The 16480-nt window shown below is 40.3% G+C and overlaps 3 protein-coding genes across 3 annotated transcripts in view; 2 read left to right on the top strand and 1 right to left on the bottom strand.

The window, feature by feature from the left end:
- Positions 1-6546, top strand: part of Tom1l1 (target of myb1 like 1 membrane trafficking protein) — a 42467-nt gene extending 35921 nt beyond the window's left edge. The window contains exons 13-16 of the mRNA XM_013347566.2: positions 1645-1750; positions 2134-2206; positions 5542-5606; positions 6132-6546. Of these exons, the coding sequence (XP_013203020.1) occupies positions 1645-1750; positions 2134-2206; positions 5542-5605 (243 nt within the window). The 3' untranslated portion in view covers position 5606; positions 6132-6546. The remainder of the gene's footprint in view (positions 1-1644; positions 1751-2133; positions 2207-5541; positions 5607-6131) is intronic.
- A 1237-nt stretch (positions 6547-7783) lies between these two features.
- Positions 7784-13136, bottom strand: LOC101990123 (cytochrome c oxidase assembly protein COX11, mitochondrial). Its single transcript, XM_005350529.2, has 4 exons — positions 12708-13136; positions 10446-10601; positions 8761-8886; positions 7784-8095 (listed from the first exon to the last, which is right to left on the bottom strand). The coding sequence occupies exons 1-4, from the start codon at positions 13071-13073 to the stop codon at positions 7913-7915; spliced, it is 831 nt and encodes a 276-aa protein (XP_005350586.1). The 5' UTR covers positions 13074-13136; the 3' UTR covers positions 7784-7912.
- Stxbp4 (syntaxin binding protein 4) overlaps positions 13136-16480 on the top strand; it is a 166100-nt gene continuing 162755 nt past the window's right edge. The window contains exon 1 of the mRNA XM_005350526.3: positions 13136-13227. The gene's annotated coding sequence lies outside the window, so the exon portion shown is untranslated. The remainder of the gene's footprint in view (positions 13228-16480) is intronic.

Genomic DNA, 16480 nt, shown 5'->3' with positions numbered 1-16480 from the left:
GGGAATTGAACTCAGGACCTTTGGAAGAGCAGGCAATGCTCTTAACCACTGAGCCATCTCTCCAGCCCCATTTTTCTCCATTTCTTTTCGTGGCTCCGTTTCCTGATATTTTAATATCAGAAACTTTCTGTTTCTTTCAATATCACAGACTTTCTATCTTATCTACCTCATTCCTTTAGAATCTTTTGTTTCTCCCTCTTTCTCATTGGCCATGAACTCCTCAGCTTCATCCCTTTACCTCTGAAATAATGGGATTAAAGGCATGCACTACCATGCCTAGCTTTTGGTCCCTGCCTTAAAATAACCAAGGTTCGACAATCAACAAGATTTTCTCTCTCCAGCCTAGACCCTGCTCCTTGAACTCAGAATTCTATCAACTTTGCATCTATCCTCACCCTTTTCTTCCCTGTCCTATCTGCCAGTTCTTCTAGCAGACTCTGTGCCTCATTAAGTGGTCAACGCCCTTTATCAGGCGCTTATGCCAAAAGCCTTGGTAAACATCCCTTGACTCAGTTTTACCTTGGTTTGAGATCATGTTTACTGTCCTACACACCTCACTTCTCCACTTTCCCACCCCAATATAAGTGATCACACAATGGATACAGTCATAACCTCTCCAGAGCTGTTTAAGCTTCTGCCTCCCAAGGCTTCTCTCCCACCCCATCCCACATCATACTGTGCTCTTAGAAACCAAACCCGAGCAGTTTCCCCCAGTCATGCCACTGCTCTGCTCAACTCCACCTGGTTGTCTTCCTCCGTGTTATTCTGTAAACGCCTGGAATTTTGATCTAAGCCTGACCCTTACCGCTCCTGCCTCACCCCTCACCTATCTCGACTCACCATGCTTCAACCATAATTACTTCCCTGACTTCAGAGCCTAGAAACTTGTGTCCTCTATTATTAACCAGGCAGTGCTCAGCCGGGAGGTTCCCAGTGGTGAGGCATTCCCTGTGACCAGGATGTGAGAGCAGACTCCCACTGTACCTCAGCCAGTTCTCCTGCTCTTTCACCATAGAACAGGCCACCGGACACTGATTTCCACTTTGTGTCTGATATAGCAGGTGCTTGGTCTGTTTTATTTCTTGTCTTAATAGTGCCTGGCAGCTAGAAAGTGACATACTTGTAGGATGAAAGAGGAAATTACAAAAAGTGTAATTTTGATTTTTGAGATAGGGTCTTTCTATGTAGATGAGACTAACCTCACTCAAATTTGCCATCTTCCTGTCTTGGCCTCTCAAGTTCTATCTTTATTTGGCTATGCTAGCTAAACCTGGATAAAGAACGACTTATCTTTCTTAGTCTTGATAGCATCGCTGCATGATTATTTGTGAACTGAACTTCATTCCTGTTCAAGGCTGAAATTTCATATTCTGAGCGAAACAGAAGCTAGATGGAGCCACACAATTCCGATTCTTCCTTAAAAACAGTATTTTAAAATACATTTTACATTTTATGGGGGAAATGGAATGTAATAAGCATGAAACCATGCAGACAATTTTACAAGTAGTTATTAGGTAAAAATGGAAGTAGTAAAAATGACTAGTTCTCACCCAGCTGAATGTATGACTCTTGGAGCAGTGCCATTTGGTAACAAAAATGCTTAATGTAGAATGTATGCCTGAACACGTGTTATGCTTTCTCCAGTTTCCGGAACACTCCAATTCAGTATTACTACAGCCAGTTAGCCTACAGCCTGCCACAGCAGCACCGCCGAGCCAGAGGCATCCACCCTTGCCCAGCAATCATCCAGGTACACAAGACCCGAATCTGTCAAAGACTATTAAAAATAGAGAAATGCAGAGAGCTCGTTGTACTTTGAAAACACATATAATAAACTCAGGGCTGACACCATTCATTATAATTCGCATTAGGAGATTATAAAAATACTTGTGCTGAACTGAATGTTGTATTTGGTTCACACTAAAATAAATAAAATTATAGTTGAGGTTTGGAAATCCTATTTTATGCATAGACTCATGGAACTTAGTAACATTTGAACCGTCTGTTTTGGTTGTATTTGTTAGACTCATATTTAAATTAAATATTTAAGTTACATTAAACAAATTATGAATTGTGCATGCTCCTCATAAGTATAATATGTACTTAATGGTCTTTTTTCCTTCTCCATGCAAGTGCTAAACAATGATCTCCAACCACCCAATTACTACGAGGTAATGGAGTTTGATCCCTTAGCTCCTGCTACAGAGTAAGTCATTTATAAAATCATTAATTTATGTTTTGTCTCAGTTCTCTTTGAGGACAGAGCTGAGCTTGGTCAATCATTTAACTTTGTTTAGCATTTGGCAGAAATTTATGGCCTTATTAAAAATGATTTATGAGGTTTTATAGTGGCCGTTGCACTTAATGGCCTTATTGCTCTTGGCCTGTGACTGAAAAATAAAAATGCTAGTCAGACCCTAAGAAGTAACTGGAACCAGCATTTATCATAGACTGGTGGCAAGTGTCTTTCTAGCTTGAGAAGGACACTATTCTTTGCTGACATGTTAATGCCACATTTTAAAACTGTTCCGCCAGAATTGAATCAAAAAACATGTAAAAGAACTTGTGTTCAACATGACAAAAATATCCTTAAAAGTGACCATTAATGTTAAAATTGTTTTATAGCCAGGTGTAGCCATACAGTATACTCTTAGCATGTCAGAGATATAGGTAGGAGGATCATGAGTCAGGCCAGTGTAGGCCACAAGGCAAGACCTTGTCCAAAAGGAAAATAAAAACGCTTTGAATTTGAAATCCTTAAGGTACCATCACTGAATGGTTTCCTGTTTGCCAGGTTGTATATGGGATGGTAAGCACATTATAAGGGTTTTATTATTTTATGTGTTTGCCTGCATCATGTCTGTGCAGCCTATGTGTACCTGTACCTGTGAATGCAAAGAGGGTGTCAGATCCCCTGGAACTGTTGTTCCAGACCATTGTAAACATTTGTGTGGGTGCTAGGAACTGAAACCAGGTCCTCTGAAGAGTGACCGGTGCTCTTAACTGCTGAGCCATCTCTCCAGCTCCCTATTACACATTTACTACCTATTCTCTTGAGTGGAAGATTATCCCCATTGTGAAAAATGCTCAAAACAAGATTTTGGAAATCATCAATCAGAAACTGGCAGCTTGGAGTCTATATATCTGGTCCCCTGTTGTATTTTGTTTGGCCTGTGCAGAATTTAAAATGTACATTTAAAAAAGAATCAATAACCCATAGTTAAAAACTAGTATGTTCAAGTAGTTCTAAAGATTTATGATACTGTATAAGTGCCATAGCTGTGTTCTTAATGTTAGCAAAGGTGGTGGTACAGAGTATGTTCTGTAGTTCACCACGTACCCATGCCTGCCAATTGTAGCAGGTTGTCTTGGACAGCCATCCCTGAAATCATGACATGGTGACTATTAATTATGAATGATCAGCCTTAGTTTAGGCTTGTCCCATTAGCTCTTATTACTTTTTTTTAACCTGTTTCTCTTCATATATTTTGCTTTGGGCCTGTTTTATAGCCAATGTCCTGGCACATGGGAGCATTAGATGTATTGTCTATTTAAGCCCTCAGAGTAGACAGCCATTTTGGTATCATTTACTATCAAACAGACTGATGAGACCTTCCTGCCCTGACCCGAGTGTTGTGATTATAGGCACGCATCACCACATCCAACTGCTAGGCACTTTTCCTAAGGATGGTGGAATTTCCCTTGGCTAAGCTTGATAAAAGTGGCTGCATCACTGAACACATGTACTTACACATGTAGTTAAATTTCATGTCCAAATATGTCAGGTTCCTGAGCATATTCAGATTAACTAACTGCTTTAAGTAAGTAGATTGTGTCCTAGGTACCAGAGGTGAGATGGTCAGCAGGGATGCTGGAGGAGAGAAACCCTGGAACTCTTTACCACCTTGTTTCTTGCTTTCTGGAGACTCAGAGCCTCAGTTCTACTGAAGGTCTCATGAAATCCAGGAACTTCTAGGGAAAACCAGAAATTCTTAGTTCTAGAGTTTTCACATCACTGATTGGCCAGGAATCACAGGCCAAAATTTTCTTTCTGAAGATATCTATGTATCTTCAGTACACACATCGCCTTCAACATTTCATATATATAATAGGGCGTGAGTAATATCTAATTTTGAGCAAGACAAGCTCTCTGCTCTTATAAACATGAAACATAATGTGGAGAAAAAAATCAAACTGGCCAGCAAATATGTCAATGAAGGGATATAGTAACTAGTGTATATGAACTACTGTAAATGAAGGCTAGAGGTAACCATAGGAGGCAGCACTGCTAATTTTTATCAAGTCTACAAAATAACAACAAAAACAAAAAACACACACAATAGAAAGCAGGTTTAGCACAGTCAATGAATTGGAAATGCCAACACAGACAACGAAGAAAGTAACTGGTAATCTAGTGCTGGGTGTGGAAGTTTAACCTGCGCACAGCTATGATGAACATATACATAGTACAACCTGGTCAGGAACCGAAAACTAGATGTTGGATTCAGCTACATGCACACAGGTTTTATTAAAGCTATTTTAGTGAATTGGGGACAGAAGCCACATTTCAATGTTAAAAATTAAGAGTGAAAATACATACAAATATCTTACAAGATAAATGTAAAGAGATGGGCATGGCTTGGGAACTAGAGGATTATTGAGGGAGGTTCTAGGAGCTATGTGATGAGAGACTGCACTGGCATGAAATGTGGAGGGTTAGGGCCTAGAGAAGTTGAAGATTTGGAAAAGAAGGCATTTGCTGAAGAGGTGTCTGAGAAGACAGGCTGACAGGATCGTGGAAGTAATGGGCAACGCACATGAAAATAAACTGGAGGGATTGAGAAAGGACATATTAAGTCCCCATATAAAGATGGGAAACAATACATAAGGTTTCTTCCTGAGAGATAATGAGATCAGTGACTTAAAGAGGTAAAAGGTAAAATTACTTTATAGAAAGTAAGTCTAAAAGTTTTAGAAACATGGTAAAATTGATGAAGCTGATCACTTTGGTTTGTTTTAGTGTTATTTTGGGAGATTTCTCCCAGCTGTGTTTTGCTATATTCTATATATGAATGCCACCTTTGGGTACTGATAATTTTTGAGCTATAAAATTACATATAAACTTAGGGAAATTATTAAAAATTATAATTTATTAATGGTACAGAAATGACCAACACAAGTTAAAGGTTTCTCCCAAGTCTAGACTATAATACAATGTTAAATAAAGCAAACTATTAATATTTTTAAATTATTTTGAAACTAGATTTGTTTTAAAGTAAAAAAAAAAAATCAAACTGCCCAAATACGAACCAGTTTTCCTTTAAATCAAAAGTAAGAATAAATTGTCCTTGAATAGGCATGGGAAAGAACTCTAACATTAGAATGTTTTTATGTTAGAATGAGGTATAGGATAAAGATTTTTTTATTCACATATGATGCCTGACACCCCACCCCAAAAGCCTGTACTTTCAATTTTGGTGGTGCTAATACAGTACTTTGTAACTGAAGTCTAATTCTTCTACCTTGGTGGCTTTGTTTCAGAGCTGTTTATGAAGAAATTGATGCTTACCACCACAAAGAAGCTCAAAATCACAGTGATTGCTAAGGTAAACAAAAAAACCCACCAGCTTACGCAACATAGATTCCATATAATTCAGTGGAATTAGCATATTGGTATTAAACTCTATAAGCACCATTCGAGTCTGACACCCATTTCAGCACAGTACCAAGTTCCTCTGAATTATTTAACACTGACCAGTGCTCATTAATGACATACACTCTCCATTATCTTATCATCTAGAAATGAGCATGGAAATACAGAAGCTTGTTTGGGGTATATACATATTAATGCTAACAAAAAAAAGATGATCGTAAACTTTGTCATTTTAATACAACTCTGTGGCATCAGTGTGCAGTCCATACCTGTTAGCTGGACCATCAGTAGTGCTCCTGCACCAGGTATCCTATTTACACACCACTGATTGCCTGCTCTCCACTGACCTGCTCACTGTTTATTCCCTTCATCTCTCCAACCATGGAAACTCCATTCCAACCTTTCCTCTGCTTAACTGTATGGCTTTCCAGTCTCTCAGGAAATTCAGAGAAGGGCCAATGTCTTCCCTTTATTTCAGGAGTATGCTCAGCTAATTAGCAGCACAAAGGACCAGCTCGATAAAGCAGTCCCTGCTCCACGGAGGCCTGAAAGACAAGTCCTGCCAACAGGGAAATCCAGTGGACCACTTCTCAACAGAATAGTTAACATTTCCCAGCTAACGTGGCTACTCCTGACAATGGCTCAGGATTTCAGGAGAAGCTGACTATAACAACTACAACTTCAGCAGAAGGAAAACTTTCTGGTACTAGGTCAACTGGTTAAGTTGAAGACTCTTCTGCTGCGTAGGCATTCCTACCAATAGAAATCACCACAGAACTATAAGGGTACTTGAAGATTGTCCTACTACAAAATATTGTGAACAGATGGGGCAGGAAGTGAAGAAGAAAATGAGTGCCTTCATTTAACTGAATTTGAATGTAGAAGTCAGTTTGCATTTATATATAAATAACACTTTGGTTTAAATTTGATGATTTGTTTAATTATATTTCAAGTGCCTGAGCAGGTCACTGCATCAGGTGGCCTTTGTAATGTTAAACATTCTTGCCTTTTATTATAATTTACATTTTGAAACAAATACTGGAAAACAAAATTGTGCATCATTCACTTAAAATTAAATTACTATAAATTTGTCAGAGTTGTATTGTTTTTGTTTTGTTTTTTACCTCAAAGAGCATTTATGTCAATAAGTCTTCACAATTTCTTCCTTACTTCATCCATTAATGAATTTGGAATTATGACAAGAAATGCCAGCACAGACTAGCAGGTGTAATTCTTCTGTTAGATCACTTTATCATCATATCCAAGTCATTGTCTATTCAATACTCTGAATAAATAAGCCCTCAATCTTAACAGGAAAAGCCACGCTTGAATGAAGATTACAAACTTGGAGTGAGCTGTCAGACCGAGTGATTCCTCTTCCTCTTTAAATTTTTAAAACTGTCAGTTCAGCCAAAGACAGCTCAGCAGGTAAGGCATTTGCTGCCTTGTCTGACAACCTTGAGAAAACTTGTCTCCCACAGTGTGTCTGCTGACCAGTACATATGTGTCACTCACCTTCCCCACATACTCACAAAATAAATGAACAATTTTAAATTGTGTCACTTTATACTGCAGAGAAGTAGCAGCCACCTTGCTTGGTGATAAGGTCGATGAACTAAAACCACTTGAGCATATTTTCCTTTTCTGAGTTTTCAGATACATTGGTAAAAGTGTGAAGGTCCTAACACTACAGAATTAAACGGAACCACTAAAGCAGTTTCTGTGTGCATGTTAGCCATAGCATGCATATAAAGGCGAGGAGATTCTCCTGGCTCCACCTCCCACCTCACTGTTAGGACTCTGGGATTATAGGTGTCAGCTACTCCACTCACTCATTTAAGGCTGGTTCCAGGAACCAGAACAAGTTGTCAAGGCCTATGAAGCAAACAATTTAACCCACTGATTTATTTCCCTGACCTTTTGTGCAGTTTTCAACAGTCACCTGTGTGGTACATCCAACAGTCAATATTCTTCATGTCTCGATAAATACCATTCCTTTTCTATTACTGCACACAAAGCAATGCTCATTTCCTGCCCCTAAGTACCATCGGAGATAGCAGCATCTTTTTTATCACAGACTGAGTCTTGAACCCATCCTCTCAGTCTTAAAATGAGATAAATGAAGTTGAGAAGAAAGAAATAGAATCATTTAAAATACAAGGTTTCAATATACATTAGTGTAGAATATTTCTCTTCTGAGAAAGCACAATACATGATTTTCCAAAAATCACAAATCTGAAGCAGGCCTTGGAATCTACTTCAATTATAGCCTGGAACTGGCAACTTGTGCCCTTCCTTTGCTTCAAAAAAGGTGTAAGAAAGAGTGATGAGATCGACATTCACCATTCTTGGATCTTCTGCAAATTCAGGGTCAATATAGAAAAACACTGGCATGTCTACTTCTTCTTGTGGGTTAAGTCTTTGCTCTTCAAAGCAGAAGCACTACAAATTACAGAAAGATATTTGGTTAATAAGGTTCCTCTGTATTACTTAAACACAGCAATATTCATTTCCTGCCCTTAAGCACCACCATAGGATAACAGCATCTTTTCTGCACAGACTTTTTGCTTTAAGGATTAAGAAGCAATTTAATTCTAATCTTAGAATACAGTAGCCAGGTATAGTAGTACAGCCCTTTAATCCCACCATTTAGAAGGCAGAGGCAGGTGGGTTTCTGTGAGTTTGAGTCAGCCTGGTCTACAGAGCTCCAGGACAGTCAGCATATATAGACCCTGTCTCAAAACAAATAAACAAAAGGAACAAACATAAATTTGGTTTCCCCCTCCATCTAGATGGTGCAAGCATGAAGACACAAAAATGACTTTATGTTTAGAAGAACTAAGTACTGATCTAGACTTTTTTTTTTTTCCCCCTTTTTCTGCAGTCTCACACTGCAGGCCAGCTTGGCTTAGAATCCATTACATACCCACCCATATCCAGGCTGGACTCTACTCGTGACAATGCTCCCGTCACAGTCTACTGAGTACTAGGATTATAGGCATGAGCCACAATATCCAGCCAGAAAGTGAACTTTTAGGAATTAAAAGCATTTAGTTTATAATAAGCAGTTTCACATACTTTTATCATAAAGTTTACATTCAGTTTACCTGTATTTTATTGAAATACTGTCCAGCTTCAAATGGTACAACATTATATGTAGAAATTCCAATTACTGGTTTGTCAGTAGGATTCTTAGCTTTATAGAATGCCAGTGCAGTCTCTCCTGGTACCACCTGTTTCAACAAACACACGTTATATTTGATGCTATTCTTTCCCCCCGCTAAATTAAGAATCATACTATTTTTTATTCATTGGACCATACTGCCTATCTCAATGTACTATGAACATTGCCACAAACCTATCTTAGTTTCAGATTGTGTATTTGCTCATACCAATAAAAGATCAGTTATAAGTGTCCCAGCTGGCTGTCTGAATCTTCTATAAATTACTTACAATGTGTCCAAGAAGTCAGGCAAACCACAGCTCAAGCCCAGCTACTTTATAACAGTTAAACCTGCATGTCATGATTGCCAATTTTTTTAAAGGGTGCCAATATTAAACTTAGCACAATTCTGAATAACTTACATTTATAACCAGTGTAAAAATGACTGAACATTATCTGTTAAACTAAAATGAGTTAATACTTTGAGAAATAAAAGCAAAAAGGCTGTAAAAAATTTCCATAGGACATTCTATGATGTACCAATTTGCCATCATCCTGATTATTGCCATGCAATTTGAACCAGTATTCAAATTCATAACCTACAAACTCCTTAAAGAAAATTAAGTGATGTTCACTAAACTGGGGAAGCACTTTGTTTTATAAGGGTTTGTTAAAATAACATTTGAAATTAAGGCTTTTGAGAATAATCTATAGTTAAAAAGCATTTACCTCAAATCCTTTCAGGATTATAATTATTAACAATTCAAAAGGATTTTGGATACAATGATGCTAGACTGTTGTTACTACTGAAATAATTACTTCACATCTTTAAAATGTTTTCTTAGTCTATATGTTTAGCTCAATGGTAGAGTGCTTCCCCAGCACATACAAGACCCTTGGTTCATACCTCAGTACTTTCTCTTCCTCTCAAAATTGTATTTTTCTTTTTGATGGACAGAAATGCTTCTGATATGTCAGTCAATTACTTACTATGACCAATGATTCTACACATTTTTTCTATTATCACCTATATCATAGTAAAAGTCAGGAAGCTATATAACATGATATATACTCAACATTAGGATTTAGTCAACTTTTAATCACATGATTATAAACAAATGACATTGTTTCAATTGATTAAAAGTTAAAATATAGCCAGCACCATCTATACCTCTAATTCATTTAGATCTTAATGGCATGGTTGAATATTTTTAAGGGATATCGATGTTAAACTAACCTTAAATAGATTACAAAAAGTTTACAACCAGAGTAAAACTGATGGAATAAAACCCTTATTTAAGCAAAGGTTAATGCACTGAGAAATCAAGAATAACAGCAAGCAAGGCTAAATTGAGGTAGGAGGGTCGTGAGTCTGAGGCTGGCTTGGGGTATACGGTGGGACTATCACAGAAACCCCAAATGCCATAATTCCATTTAAATGTAGGGAATATGAAAAAGTAAATGTTTCAAAACACTAACATATTCCTTGAGTAATTCCACTCTGTAAATTAGATCCCATGAATATTATCAACTCTATCTACTCATGAGGTGTACTAGCATTCTGAGATGCTTAGATGGTGTAACACTTTAGCACAGACGGGTTAACAGATGCACCCACTCGTCACTCACATATATCTCTGTTTGCTGAGGTCTGAAGTTCCACTGGAGACTGGCATGCACATCGGCATTGAAGGTGACCTTAATGATTCGATCCTTAACGGGCACCATGTTTTCAATCTGGTCGGATGAGTGCCCGGCCACTGCAGATCCTCCAAGTCCAGTAGTCTAGAACAAGACACTGGATACGTTAAGCAACAGTGTTTAGATCTCCATGTATCTCCTGGAAAAAAGTAAAATTTGAAAAACAACCAAATGCTCTACTTTGAGCCAAACTGTATATTACCCCTGATCTTTTCCTCTGTGTCAACGGTTTGTCTATATTTGGAAAAGTGAGTCCTATTTTTTTCTAGCAAGGAGTCACTTTTAAAAGCAGATTTTGAAGACAAGCTATTATTACTGAGTGTAAAGCAAGACTTTTGGCATGTACCCTTTCATTAAACAGTTCCCTTCACTGTTAGTCTAGTTTACATAAACAATTTTTCACTTACAAAAACCAGTTTACCCACACCCAGTCATTTCAGTTAAAACACAAAACTGTCCATGTTTCTGCACCACAGGTTTCAGAGCTGAAATCAGTTCAGAGTTTCATTTGTATATTCTGTTTTCCCAGGGCATCATAAATGTTTCCCCGTGTGGGTGGAGCAATGATTATCTGACACTTACCTGTAATTCTCTGCAAACACAGAGATCTTTTATCCTTCATTGACAGTTAATGAGTACCTGACCATTTTTTAAGCTTTTTATTTTTGGTTTCCCAGTCAACTGCCATAAAGTACCAGGAATTTTTTTTAAAGTATTTTTTATGGTTTATTTAACTTTATTTTATGTGCACTGGTGTGAAGGTGTCAGATCCCCTGCAACTGGATCTTCAGACAGTTGTAAGCTGCCATGTGGGTGCTGGGAATTGAACCCGGGTCCTCTGGAAGAGCAGTCAGTGCTCTTAACCACTGAGCCATCTCTCCAGTACGGACTGCTCTTCCAGAGGACCCGGGCTCATTACTATCATTTTATCAGATGTGGGGACAATGCTACTTCCAAGATATTCTTATTCTTAAAATAATCACAATTCTGATTCCCAGATAATTTACCATGCCTATACTAGAAAAACAAAAGGTCAAATTTGAGGCTAATGGAAGACTCTAAAAAACTACCGTATCATTATTTTACTATCTTTCTTTCGCTTGTTACACAAGTTACTTAGCTTCATCAATTTCTCTCAACATTGTCAAATTCCACTTTAAACCTAAGAGATGAACTGCAGGACAAGTATTTGACTTTATTTAACAAGTATTATATATATATACACACACATATATATATATAATTTTGTTTAAGAGACTGACTTTTAAGACAAACTATTTTTCCTAAAGAATTTAAGTCAGTTGAATAAAAAGAAATTTAAGTGTTCTCCTTCAATATCAATTCCTTATATATTCTTGGGACATTTGATTAAAGTTTCTCAAGTTCAATGCTTAAACTAAACTAGACAAACAGTCATTAAAATGACCTGGGCTCAAGCCCAGATCTACTACCCTGCCCCTCAGATCTACTACTAGCTGAGGCAATCATAGTATCGCTGGGTTTCATTTTAATTGGCTCATAAAAAGGGACCATTGCATTCCATGGCATCCTATACTTACTTTATTTCTTGCTCTAAAACTTGTTGATTTCACAGTAGCAGGGCATTCTCAAGGACATACTAGTATTAAACATGGAACTTGATTTTAAGGCTACCTTTTTTTTTAAGACCTAATGTTAACCTAGCCTAACCTGACGAAAGCATGTGAACAGACACTCAGGAGTGTTAACTACTTCATTTCTTTCTTTCTTTTTTTTTTTTTTTGCTTTTTCGAGACAGGGTTTCTCTGTGGCTTTGGAGCCTATCCTGGAACTAGCTCTGTAGACCAGGCTGGCCTCGAACTCACAGAGATCCACCTGCCTCTGCATCCCGGCACGCCTTTAACTACTTCAGTTCTGTCGGTCTCAGTACTACTGGCATTTGGAAAATCTTTTTTTTTTTGGGGGGGGGGCAGGGTGTCCCGTGAACTTCCAGATAACTAACAGCCTGTCTAACCTCTTTACTCACTAAGTGCCAGGAGTACCCTGTCCCGGTGCTAAGGCTCATTCCTTCTGAGGCGTGGCACCAGCTCCACCTCTTGCGGAACTGGCCTTCCCGGGGCACGTAAACGGAGAACCGTGGCCTCCGCGTGCATTGGCCCAGCAGGGACGATGGCGCCGCTGGGCTCCATCCTGCACCTCGTCCCTCCCTACCTGGCAGTAGAGCCGATAGAGGGGCACGGCGGCATAGGAGGCCCCCAGCATGCCCACGGCGGCCGCGGCCACGTAGGTGAGCACCGTCTTATTCCGCCGCCGCCACTCGTCCTCCTGCGCGCGCTGGTACGGGTTGCTGCTCCTCGGCCGCCGGGGCGGCTGCTGCACAGCGAGACGGCGGACCCCGCTCGGACGCTCCCATGTCCCGAGCTGCCTCAGGCCCCGCCCGGCACCTCCGAGCCCCTTCCAGCCGGGCCTAAGAACCGGCTCCGATTTCGCCACAGTCCAGCCCGCCCACCCGGGCTGGCTCCAGCACCGGCCGCACAGAGCCACCGACCTCCATCCCGGCCACCAAAACCCTCCCATAACCCGGAAAGCACGCCTGCCTGTCAGGGCCGCTAGGCGAGAACTCGCGAGACCTCTCGAGTCTCGCGGTAGCCTGGTTGAGCCCCGCCGCTGCCTTGACGACCAGATTCCTCAGGTAGTAGCCGGGCTACGGAGGCCGGGTGGCCAGAAGAGGGTAAGTTCGCGTTTTCTTGCTAGGTGGCTGTGCCTTGCAGTTTGTTTCCCTCTAATACTTCTCTAGTTTACTTTGTGGAAAATGCATCTGGCCTTCTACATGCAAGTTCCTCACTGGGGTTTGTACTGTAACACTTACACCCATCTTCCCAAACTCCACCAGCCTTTGTCTCGACCCAGCGGCCCCCAGCGGCAGCTCTCGCGCGGGGCTCCTGCTTGGAGCTCACTAACCACCTCTGACCTGAGGTCAGGCAAACTTCCTTCTTTCAGGAACACTTACTGTGCAAACTGCATTCCTCTCCAATACTCTCGACTTTTGCATCTTCTCAGCTCATTTGCAGACGCCTTCCACGGCGCTGATACTCCTTTGCTATTCACTCCATAAGGCAGAGTACCGCTTGCAAACTGCGGTTCAGAACAGAAGGACCAAGATATGAGGGCCTTTTAAAGGGGGGACTGAAGGAATAAGAATGTGAATCGGGCAGGCAAAGACCCCCGGGAAATATGCAATAGCTGTCTTCAGTTCGCTAATAGGACAAACAAGGACCAGTAGTAAATAGCAGCTAAGAGCAGATTCTTACGTTAAGCATTGATGAATTTACTGGGGTCTTGTCCTTACATCTCTTTTATTTTATTTTAACTTCTCCATAACCCGCTGACCTTATTTCGTGAGTGGAAATCACAGTGGTGCATGACGATAAGCAAATGAAGTGATTTTCCCACTGCTGCAGGCATAGGAAAATCTTTAAAAAGTTAGGTCTAGTTTCTAATGGCAAGAGTGGGTCTGATTATCCCCCCTTCGTGCGTTAGAAACCTGAAGGCCTAAAGAACTGTAGGTCAGTCAACATTTATCCCTCGCACTTCTTAGTTGACTGGGGCATCATCCAAATAACTCAGGCACACGCACTTTTGTTATTGATTTCCCTTGGAAAATAAACCTGTAAATAAGGGGATTTCAGCTACCAGGGTCTGTCATCAAAATAGCCGGTGGCATGATGTCTCTCCGTAAAAGGTAAAATAAGGTGACATTTGAGCCTACTCCTGAACCGTGAAAAAGAGCTACCCACAAAACAGTCTTGGGTCACACACAAGTCCAGAGGCAGGGGTGGATTGGATAAGATACAAAACAACAGCAACAACAACAACAAAAGCCAAGGTCAGTGTGAACCTTGCAGACTGAGCAAAGCTGACAGTGGAAGGAAATTGGGTCCCGCGGGTACACAAAGACCTGATATTGAAACCACGTCTAATGGAAGCTTAGTGTTAGGAACAGTGGAGAAACTTGATCTGGTTTTATTCACACTGAAGGAAGAAAAAGATGTGAGTCACGTGATGAGAGTGAAAGGGGCAAGGGTGGAAGCAGGCGTGAGGCAACCGTAGTAGTTGAGGAGATGGAGGCCTTGGATCAGTAACTGGTTAGTGGTCACAGAGCTGCGAAATTGTAGTGTTGATAAAATCTAAATCGTTGTCTACTGCAGCACTCTGGTATATGGCCACACAAGTGACAACTCTCTTACTCTAGAAATTTGCTGTCATTTTCTTATGGCAGTGTTTGATCATCCTTTCCCTCTGTATGCACCGTGAAGCTTACACCAGACTGTCAGATTTTTAGGATAAGACCTCTTAATTGTCTACAGTGTAGACTCCTTACTAGGAGCCTGGAGATATGGCTTGGAGGTTAAAAGCTTTTACTGTTTTGCAGAGGACCTGGGTTCAGTTCCCAGGATTCACCGGGGGACGCAGAGCTTTGGCCCCAGTTCCAGTATTTCTAGCCCTTCAGGCACTTCACATACATGGTGCACACAGACACACAGACACACACACACACACACACACACACACACACACAGACAATATGCTTGTAATTTCTTTTAAAAAATCCTATGCTAACTTTAATGTGCTTGATGCTAACAGTGTATTTCCTTCAGCCTTTCCCCTCCTCCCTTCCCCCCACCCTGTCTCCAGGTATTTTTCCATCCAGATTATTCAAAGCGGCTGTATAAATATGTCATTAATAGAGTTGTAATCATGAATGTTTTTATTTATTAACTGAATGTGAATATCTGAGGTACAGCCATTATGATTGCAGTAAAGTGATGGAAGTCTTTCTAGATTTCTCTTTTAATAAAATAGACATCAATCCAATCCCAATACGATAATGGAAAATGACAGTTCATGTTTATAAAAATGTTTCTGGATGATAATTAAAACTTTTCAATCTCCAATTCTACTTTGAAATAATTTTAAAAGTTACGTAGTCTTTGCAGACGTAATAAATTCACCACTTTTCCTTCACCTAGTTTCCCTAACCTTAAAGATCTCTGTACCATCTGAGAAGAGAGCAGGCATATGATATTCTGGAACTGTAAACTTAATACTTACAGAAGTATTGATTACAAGGACACAGCACAGCCATCCTAAGCGGGTATTTAGCATCAATTCAATATTACTGTGCTATCACCTTGGGTCACCATAACAAAACACTGCAGACTAGGTTACTCAACAATGTGTTATGTTTCTGGAAACTGGGAAACCAAGAGCAAGGTACTGGCTAATGCATTTCTCATGAGGGTCCTCCCTCACCTCTAGCAAACTTGTGGACTGGCATGCCTGGGAGAAGGCAGCAAGCTTTGTGATGTCTTTTTTTGAGGGGGTGTTGGGGGATTTGAGACTTGGTTTCTCTGTTGCTTTTGAGCCTGTCCTGGACCTCACTCTAGACCAGGCTATCCTTGAATTCTCAGACATTTCCTGACTCTTCCTCCCGAGTGCTGGGATTAAAGGTATATGCCACCGCCACCCGGCTGTGATGTCTTTTTTATAGACACACTAACTGCATCTGATCGATCACTTGTTCTCCATTATAATCTCATTTAACCTTAGTAATAGCATAGTCTGGATAGAGCTGCACTGGGGCTAGGGCTTCAACATGATTTTAAGGAACATGTACCTTCATAACTTCATACCATGGTATTTGTGGATTCAGCTTAAGTTAGTAGCACTTATGGTAGTTTGGATTTAATTGGCTCCGATAAGATCATAGGGAGGGGCAGTGTGGCCTTGTTGGAGGAAGTGTGTTACTGGGGTGTAGGCTTTGAGGTCTCTTATGCTCAAATTACGCCTAGTTTTGTAGAAATAAGAGCAGCAGAGCTGCGTCCCCAGGCACCCAGCCGCCCACACGGCTAGCTTAGCTTATGCCCCGAAATAATTACACGGAAACTGTATTCTTTTAATCACTGCCTGACCCATTAGTTCCA

Source organism: Microtus ochrogaster, chromosome 7, assembly GCF_000317375.1.
Source record: "Microtus ochrogaster isolate Prairie Vole_2 chromosome 7, MicOch1.0, whole genome shotgun sequence".
NCBI lineage: Eukaryota > Metazoa > Chordata > Mammalia > Rodentia > Cricetidae > Microtus > Microtus ochrogaster.
This window is presented reverse-complemented; position numbering and strand designations above follow the sequence as displayed.